At 37.7% G+C, this 9,851-nt stretch overlaps 1 protein-coding gene across 2 annotated transcripts; it reads left to right on the forward strand.

Moving 5' to 3' along the window:
* The first annotated feature begins 1,484 nt into the window (after nt 1-1,484).
* Nucleotides 1,485-9,398, forward strand: LOC109617411 (uncharacterized). Of its 2 annotated transcripts, XR_010709284.1 has the most exons (3): nt 1,485-1,668; nt 2,198-8,744; nt 9,274-9,398. XR_010709284.1 is itself a non-coding variant. In XM_066071228.1 (2 exons), exon 2 carries the CDS (start codon nt 2,355-2,357, stop codon nt 8,349-8,351), a length of 5,997 nt encoding a protein of 1,998 aa, XP_065927300.1. In that variant the 5' UTR covers nt 1,485-1,668; nt 2,198-2,354; the 3' UTR covers nt 8,352-9,224. The 2 variants fall into 2 exon arrangements, 1 of the variants encoding a protein (XP_065927300.1); XM_066071228.1 differs by lacking the exon at nt 9,274-9,398 and having other exon boundaries at nt 2,198-9,224.
* Nucleotides 9,399-9,851: the final 453 nt, after the last annotated feature.

Here is a 9,851-nt window from a genome sequence, read left to right on the forward strand (position 1 = left end):
CATCTCTTGGGATATAATTGGGGCTGTCCTATAGATGTGCAATAAGGTTTTTTAAAATTTAAATTTCATCCAGGGAGTCAAACAGTAGCAGAAAATTGACGTTTATCACTAAAAAAAACAAACATTGATCCAAGAGCTCCTCTTATGATTTAATGGATAGACAATCATATCTTGGGATATGATAGGGACTGTTCTATAGATGTGCAGTAAGGTTTTCAAAATTTAAATTTCATCCAGGGAGTCAAAGAGTAGCAGAAAATTGACGTTTATCACTTCAAAAAAACATAGATCCTAGAACTCCTTTTATGATTTAATGGATAGAAACATCATATCTTGGGATATGATAGGAACTGTTCCATAGATGTGCATTACAGTTTTGAAAAATTAAATTTAACCCTGAGGCCCATTACCTACCGGTACTTTCCTTTTGATGCCCTTTAAGGGTCAAGAATATATATGGTTAAGGGGAGGGGTGGGGATCTCAACCGTTTTCGAGATATTCGTGCACTTCCTGTTCAAGGGGGGTCATGGCCACCCCCTACATACCGTTTGATGCCCCTTGACATAAGGAACAAGAATATATATGGTTTAAGGGTGGGGATCTCAACTGTTTTGAAGATATTAAGGGACTTGCTGTTTGAGGGGGTCAGGACCACCCACAGGGCCCATGACCTACATAACATTTTATGCTCCTTGACATCAGAAACATGAATATATATGGTTTAGGGGTCATGATTATAACAGTTTCTGAGATATATGGTAATTTCAAATTCCTTGGGGGTGGGGAATTGACCCCAGGGGTCAGATCTAATAAACCCTATATATTGCCAGTAACAGCCAATATATGATTATGAAAACCCTATATTATTATCTTTGTCCGTTTTCAAGTTACCATTTACAATAGAGTCTACGATTCTTCCTACAAGGTTCACTGTTAGACCCCCCACCCTTTTGACACCCCCCTCCCCCCCTCCCCCGAAAAGTGGTTGTCTAACCCAAAATGAGAAAAATCAAACCAGGGTGCACAACTACATGCAGGCCTATCATATCCTAGAGTTTTGTACAATTCTGTTCAGCCATCTTTGAGAAACAAGTTCAGAGCAGGAAAGAAGAAAAAGAAGATGAATAATAATACATGAACCGTATTAAGAACCGTACAAAAACAATAAGTCTCCAAATTTCATTTGGGAGACTTAATAATAAAGATTAAATAGAGACAGGATCATCAAACATCAATAATTTAAAGATAATTGACATTTTCTGATTCTAAGGGGGTCAGGATGACCCCTTAGGGTCATGACTTACATGCCATAATGATCTGATGCGCCTGCATGACCTAAGGAGGAATAATATCTTTGGATTAAGGTGGGGATCTCAATGGTTTTGATGATATTTAATAATTTCAGGAAGAGCACTTGGGATCATGACCTACATACCATCTTAAATGCCTTGAACAAAGAAACAATAATATAATATGTTTGTTACCGCCAATACTGCAATTAGTCATATCTATGCTGGTACTGCAGTTAGTCATACCTGATCTGACGTCATCAGTTTTTGAGCTCAATATTTTTTGTGTGTAGAGCCCGTGAACTTGTGTGAGGCGGGCTCATGTCTTCAATCATTTTGTACTGAATGTACTTTTCTATGGAGGAAACTACTTAATTGGTGAGTGTTATGATATATGTATATTGTTAGAATGTTTTCCAATGCATATGTACATTGTGCAGTAGAATTATATTACAGTACATCTGATAATTCTGATAATTCTCATACTTTAGTGTAGGTATAAAGTTACTATTTATGCATATGCATGGATATTTCAAGGTCATAATTAATGATATATTGATAAAGCTATATAGAGGTACTTATATGTAATTATGAGGCATGTGTGCAACTTCGCTGGATTATGTTAGGTTTATAATTGATATATTACGGGAGGTAACTCCATTTGCAACATGTATGATATCATTTGGTTGTCTAGAGTTATGCCTCTTTGTTTACATTTTTCTGTCGCCAAACTTTGCTAGAGCATTTCAGATTTATATATCTAGATGCATATCTTATTGTGACTAATTGAATTAGGTTATACTGATACATCAGATAGTCATACGTTTCATCATTGTCAAGGATGAATTTGTATGTGTGTGTTTTTTTAATTAGTTTATTTACAATATTTTTTCTCTATTTTTTGTAGTAAATCGTCATTCGTCATTCGTCATTCGTCATTCGTCATACATCTTATATGTTTTGTCACCCTCCAAAAGAAAATAAAGACGCATTTACAAAAGTACCAGTTTCCTCATTTCACTGGCCAGTACAAATATTTACAATTAAGTAGATGATGGAGGAGGATGGAGGGTGAGAAGATAGAACAGTACCGTAGGAGTGAACGAAGTAGGAAAATGACTCAAAAAGGTGCTGAATTTACCCTGGAAAGTAAAAATAAAAACCGAGAAAGGTGTTTCAAAATACTGTTGACACTTAGTGACAACTTACAGAAATTATTATTATCATCAGAGGATAAAGAAACGATTAGAAGAGCGTATAGTGAATGGCTCGATAAATACGAAGAATTTCTAGTGTCTCAGGATGAAGTACGGGCTTGGCTTTCTACCAGTGATCAGGTCCCTGATGAAGAAAGATTCCAGAAGAGGGATGAATACCTTATGGATTTGAAAAGTTCTGTAGAGGACTGGTTTACAAAACATTCAAAAAGTGTTGTGATTGATAACAATTCCGTGAGTTCTAGTGGAAGTCGCAAGAGCAGTTATTCGCAAGCGAAGTTGGAGGAAAGTCAAAGAAAAGCGGAATTAAAGGCCAGAGCGGCATCATTTCAAGAGAAAAAACAGATAGAAGAGGCCAAATTACAGTTGAAATTGAAGGAAGAAGAACTGGATATAAAGACAGCTTTAAAAATATGTGATGAGAGAACTAAAATAATCGAACAACTGGAAAAAGCTGATCTGGAAGTGGGACGTCTGTCAGAGGCCGCGGGTGACATTCATCTTCCTTTATCAACAGTGACAACATCAATACAGGATCCCATCATGCATGTGTCTACATCTATGAAGCAGTCAAAGTTGAGTCCATATGCACCGGTGTTTTCGTCTGTTTCAAGACCATTACCAACATGTGAAACAGTTAACCACATTAACAGATCTACATGTACAATGACACCTGGTATTCCATATGTGCCAACAATAACACGCCACAGTACACCATATGTGCCTGTTTCAAGTTATGAAACAAGTCGTCAACCACAGACCCAAGTTTATTCTCATCTGTCAGAGCCAACGTTTACAACTGCAGAAAATCACCACAACACAGATGATCTATTTACAGTTGCAAGAGAGCTCAACAAACCTAAAGCTGACATTCAAAAGTTTGAAGGAAATCCAATGGACTACCAAAGATTTATCCGACAGTTCAACACCAAAGTGTGCGCTAACACCAGTTCATATGAAGAGCGCTTGAACTTTCTTCTTCAATTTACCAGTGGTGAAGCTAACAGAATAGTAACTGGATATTCACATTTGGATGCAGAAAGAGGATACCTACAAGCTTTAGATGAACTTAAGGATCGATATGGTGATCCAGATGTTGTGGCTCATACTTATGTCAAGAAGGCGTTGGATTGGCCAGCAATTAAACCAGACAATTCGAAGGCATTAGACTCTTATGCAATATTCTTAACCGAGTGTCAATTTGCTGTGAATAACGTAAACAGTGCTCGAGTTCTTGAATACTCAGAAAATATGAAACTTCTAATTAGGAAGCTACCATTCTACTTACAAGAAAAGTGGCGAAATGTGGTGTATGAGCTTAAAGACAGAAAACAAGCTGTTACATTTCAAAACTTGGTAAACTTCGTCCGCAAAGAAGCTAAAAAGGCGAATGACCCTATCTATGGAAAAGAAGTCATGAATTCTAGTTCAAGTGCACCAAAACGACAGAATGAAAGAGTGAACACATTTTCAAGACCGAGCCGGAACTTTGCTACAAAAACTATGGAGTCCCATTCATCTACAGAAAATCACACAGCTGCTGTTCAATACAAACCAAAATTTTGTGCTTTTGTGAAACCATGCATCTATTGTGAAGGTTCGTCACATTCCTTGGAAGAGTGCAAGAACATTATGAAACTTCCTCTGAAAGACAGATATGCAGTTTTAAAAATGAAAGGACTGTGCTTTTCTTGTTTAAAATCTGGACACCAGAAGGGAGTTTGTCAACGCAAGTCATATTGTATTCATTGTAAGAGATGTCATCCTTCTATACTCCACTTGGATCCTCGACAGAGCTTTGAACCTCCGGACCAGAACAACAACAGATTGTCTGTACCTTCAGCATCTGTGTCTTCGGCAGCGCATATGGGGGCTGGGGAACTTGTGAGGCAAGCGCTTCCAATTATACCAGTGCGACTGAAATCAAGAAACAGTGACAAATACATTTATACATATGCTTTCTTGGATTCAGGGAGTACAGCAACATTTTGTACAGAGAAAATAGCAAACTTACTTCACATTGAAGGCAAAAAGACTTTGTTAAATCTGACAACCATGGGACAACAGAAGACAGAAAATTGTTATATTCTCTCTGGACTTGAAATAACTGACGTGAATGGTGACAATCAAATAGATCTACCTCCTATTTACACACAACCAGAATTACCTGTGTCCAGGAAAGACATAATTTCACTGGAGGACCTTCAAAGATGGCCGCATTTAAGTGACATTCACATTGACAGAATACCAATAGATAGTGATATCGGTTTGTTAATTGGTGTCAATGTTCCTAAAGCAATGGAACCATGGGACATAATTCCTAGTAAAGACAATGGTCCATTCGCTATGAAGACTATCCTTGGATGGGTTATCAATGGACCAATCGACACAGTTCCAGAAAATGGCATTTTCAACACATTCGTCACGGTCAATCGCATTGATGCAAGATTAGAAGAACAGATAAGATACCAGTTTAATCATGACTTTTGTGAGCGGGCGATCGATGATGTTCCAGAGCCGTCAAAGGAAGATAAAACTTTCCTAGAATTGGTAAAAAAGTCAGTTCATTTTGAGGAAGGACATTATATCATTGACTTACCTTTCAAATCTAAAACTGTTACAATGCCTAACAACAGAAAACAAGCAGAACAGAGACTGATTTCATTATCCCGAAAATTTGAAAACAACATTGAATTTTGTGACAGTTATAAAGCATTTATGGACAAAATTATCAGTGAAGGTTACGCACAACAAGTTCCTACTGAGAACCTACAACAAAACGATGGACGTGTGTGGTATTTGCCGCATCATGGTGTATTTCATCCCAAGAAGAATAAACTGCGCGTTGTATTCGATTGTGCAGCCAAGTTCAAGGGAACTTCACTAAATGATCAGTTGTTACAAGGCCCTAACTTGACAAACACACTTATTGGAACTCTGATCAGATTTCGGGAAGATGAGATAGCTGTTATGGGTGATATTGACAGCATGTTCTACCAAGTGCGTGTACCTCTCCAGGATGCTTCATTTCTTCGATTCCTATGGTGGAAAGATGGAGATACTTCGAAAAGTGTAACTGAATACCAAATGGTTGTGCATTTGTTTGGTGCAACATCTTCACCTAGTTGTGCCAACTTTTGTATTCGAAAAACAGCTCAGGATTGGAAAGGATATTTCAGTGAAGAGACTGTTAACACCGTTCTCAAAAACTTCTATGTAGATGATTGTCTTAAGTCTGTCAAATCTGTGAACGAGGCTGTAATATTAGTGAAAGACTTACAAAGACTTTTAGACAAAGGTGGTTTTCACATTTCAAAGTGGATAAGCAACAGTCGAGATGTCATGAACTCAATACCTGTGTCAGAGAGAGCTAAAGAAGTTAAGACTTTAGATCTAGATCGTGATACTTTGCCGATTGAAAGAGCCCTTGGAGTCCAGTGGTGCGTCGAGTCTGATTTCTTCAACTTCAAGTTGGAATTGAACAAACAACCGCTTACCAGACGAGGAATTCTGTCGATGGTCAGTAGTGTATATGACCCATTAGGATTTTTGGCTCCATTTGTACTCAAGGCCAAATGTATCCTTCAAGAACTTTGCAAGATGCAATTAGGATGGGACGATAGAATTCCAGATGACCTTGTAATTCAGTGGAATCATTGGTACCAGGACCTCCAGAAACTAGAAGACTTCAAAGTGAACAGATGTATCAAGCCCTTTGGATTCGATCCAGTCATTGCGCAGTTACATCACTTCTCTGACGCAAGCGAAACAGGATATGGCACAGTGTCCTACTTACTACTGGAGAATACAGACGGAGAACGTCATTGTTCCTTCATCATGGGAAAATCTCGTGTTACACCACTCAAACAGACAACCATTCCAAGACTGGAGTTGACTGCAGCTACAATAGCCGTCAAAACCAACAAGATGTTACTGACTGAGCTAGACATGCCCATCGATCGCGTTATATTCTGGACCGACAGTATGGCAGTATTACGTTATATTCAGAACAGAACGGCAAGATTTCATACTTTCGTAGCTAACAGACTAGCAGTGATACATGAAGGATCGCAGCCAAGCAATTGGAGATACATTAACACGAAAGTCAACCCAGCTGATTACGCATCAAGAGGTATATCGGCCAACAGCCTTATCATGCAAGAAAACTGGATCAAGGCCCCTAGTTTTTTATTGGAACCAGAGGATCAGTGGCCCAAACATCCAATGGAGATCGCTGATACAGAATTATTGGACAATGACCCAGAGGTGAAAAGAGTTAACGTCAGAGCAGTCATCGCAGAGCAACAGAATTCAGACAATTCTACAGAGTGTGTTAATAAGTTGATTCAACATTATTCTTCGTGGTACTTGTTGAAACGAACAGTGGCATGGATTCTGAAAGTGCGGAAAGAATTGTTAAGGCGTGTGAACATGAAAAGACTCAATTCTAGTCCAATATTACAAGAATCATATGATAAGAGTGTTCTATCGCACCAAGACCTTAAAGAGGCAGAAAAGTCAATACTGAAATTTGTTCAACAGCAAGAATTTGACACAGAAATCAATGCTCTTGCATCAGGAAACTCTCATGTGAATCGTAGAAGTAGAATCAGGAACTTGGATCCATTTTTGGATGATGGAATTTTACGTGTCGGCGGTCGACTACACCAGTCAAGTATTCCAGCAGAGATGAAACATCCAGTTATTCTACCCAAAGATCATCACGTGTCAACTATCATTCTTAGACAAATTCACCAAGAACTGATGCACAGTGGTAGAAACCATATGTTGGCAAAGTTAAGAGAAAAGTATTGGATTATCCATGCTCCGTCAGCTATCAGGAAGCTGATATCAAGATGTGTTACATGTAGACGATTCAAGTCGAAAGTTGAAGAGCAGAAGATGGCAAATCTACCAAAGGATCGTATCGTTCCAGATGAACCACCATTTAGCAGAGTAGGAGTCGATTACTTTGGACCGTTCGAAGTAAAACAAAAGAGAAGTCGTGTGAAACGTTATGGCGTAATATTCACCTGCTTGGCAAGTCGAGCTGTACATTTGGAAGTAGCAGCTTCATTAGACACTGATTCTTACATAAATGCCTTGCGACGCTTTATTGCCAGAAGGGGACAAGTTACGAAGATACGTTCTGATAATGGAACTAATTTTGTTGGTGCCGAACGTGAACTTGCCCGATCCATACAGGAATGGAATCAACACCAGATTCAAAATTCAATGTTACAGAAGAATGTAGACTGGCAGTTTAACCCACCAGCTGGATCACATCATGGTGGAGTGTGGGAAAGAATCATTCGAATTATTCGCAAGGCCATGAACAGCGTTGTAAGGGAACAGACCTTGGACGACGAAGGACTTAATACCCTGATGTGTGAAATCGAATATATGATCAACGATCGACCAATCACAAAGAATACAGATTACCACTCTGATTTGGAACCACTTACACCAAACCATTTGCTCTTAATGAAGCGGAAGCCGAACCTGCCTCCAGGAGTTTTTGATAAGGACGACATCTATCACAGGAGAAGGTGGAGACAAGTTCAATATATGGCAAACCTGTTTTGGCATAGATGGGTACGGGAATACCTACCACTTTTACAAGAAAGACAGAAGTGGCACGAAATCAAACGGAACTTGCAAATTGGTGATGTTGTGTTAATAGTCGATTCTAATTCTCCGAGAAATTCGTGGCCTATGGGCATTATTTGTGAAACTATACCGGACTGCAACGGACTTGTGCGACAAGTTAAAGTTAAAACTGCGACAAATATTCTGATCCGCCCCGTTGATAAACTCTGCCGGATTCTAGAAGGAGATTGTTAGAACTGTTTGATTATTACGAACTTGTGCAAATTTCTGTATTATTATTTGTGATCATTGAATGTTTGTTCATTGTTGACATTTTCTAGGAACAATTGCTAGTGAAGACACAAGTTTGATAAAAAAACTAGGTTGTTTGTAACTTAATGATGTAGAGTATTTTCGACGTAATTGTGTCATATTCATTCCACAATTAGGGGGCTGGGTTGTTACCGCCAATACTGCAATTAGTCATATCTATGCTGGTACTGCAGTTAGTCATACCTGATCTGACGTCATCAGTTTTTGAGCTCAATATTTTTTGTGTGTAGAGCCCGTGAACTTGTGTGAGGCGGGCTCATGTCTTCAATCATTTTGTACTGAATGTACTTTTCTATGGAGGAAACTACTTAATTGGTGAGTGTTATGATATATGTATATTGTTAGAATGTTTTCCAATGCATATGTACATTGTGCAGTAGAATTATATTACAGTACATCTGATAATTCTGATAATTCTCATACTTTAGTGTAGGTATAAAGTTACTATTTATGCATATGCATGGATATTTCAAGGTCATAATTAATGATATATTGATAAAGCTATATAGAGGTACTTATATGTAATTATGAGGCATGTGTGCAACTTCGCTGGATTATGTTAGGTTTATAATTGATATATTACGGGAGGTAACTCCATTTGCAACATGTATGATATCATTTGGTTGTCTAGAGTTATGCCTCTTTGTTTACATTTTTCTGTCGCCAAACTTTGCTAGAGCATTTCAGATTTATATATCTAGATGCATATCTTATTGTGACTAATTGAATTAGGTTATACTGATACATCAGATAGTCATACGTTTCATCATTGTCAAGGATGAATTTGTATGTGTGTGTTTTTTGAATTAGTTTATTTACAATATTTTTTCTCTATTTTTTGTAGTAAATCGTCATTCGTCATTCGTCATTCGTCATTCGTCATACATCTTATATGTTTTGTCACCCTCCAAAAGAAAATAAAGACGCATTTACAAAAGTACCAGTTTCCTCATTTCACTGGCCAGTACAATGTTCATGATATATGATTCAATTTAAGAACCCATATATAGATCAATCAGCTGTTTTGTAATACTTCCTATGTATATATACATGTACATGTATTAGTTTGTGTTTTGTTCTATACTGTTCATGTTCATGACTGTAGTATGGCTTAGTCTTATTTTAAATTACATTAAAAAATTGTCAAATATATGACTTGGAACCCCCACTCCCAAACAAACTCAAATATAAACTGTTCTCCCCCCCCCCCCCCCACCTTGTCGAATGATCTATTAAAATCAAAATATAATTTGGGTGTCTAAAAACTTTTATAAACTGGTAAAAAATGTTATTCTTAAAAAAAATTATATTACACCTTGCATAATTGACAAATGATCTATTGAGATATGATCAGAGGTCATATTTCTACCTTGGGATCAATAAGTAGTATTCATTGACAAGTTAAAATTAATAACAATAAAC

Source organism: Magallana gigas, chromosome 9 (genome assembly GCF_963853765.1).
Source record: "Magallana gigas chromosome 9, xbMagGiga1.1, whole genome shotgun sequence".
NCBI lineage: Eukaryota > Metazoa > Mollusca > Bivalvia > Ostreida > Ostreidae > Magallana > Magallana gigas.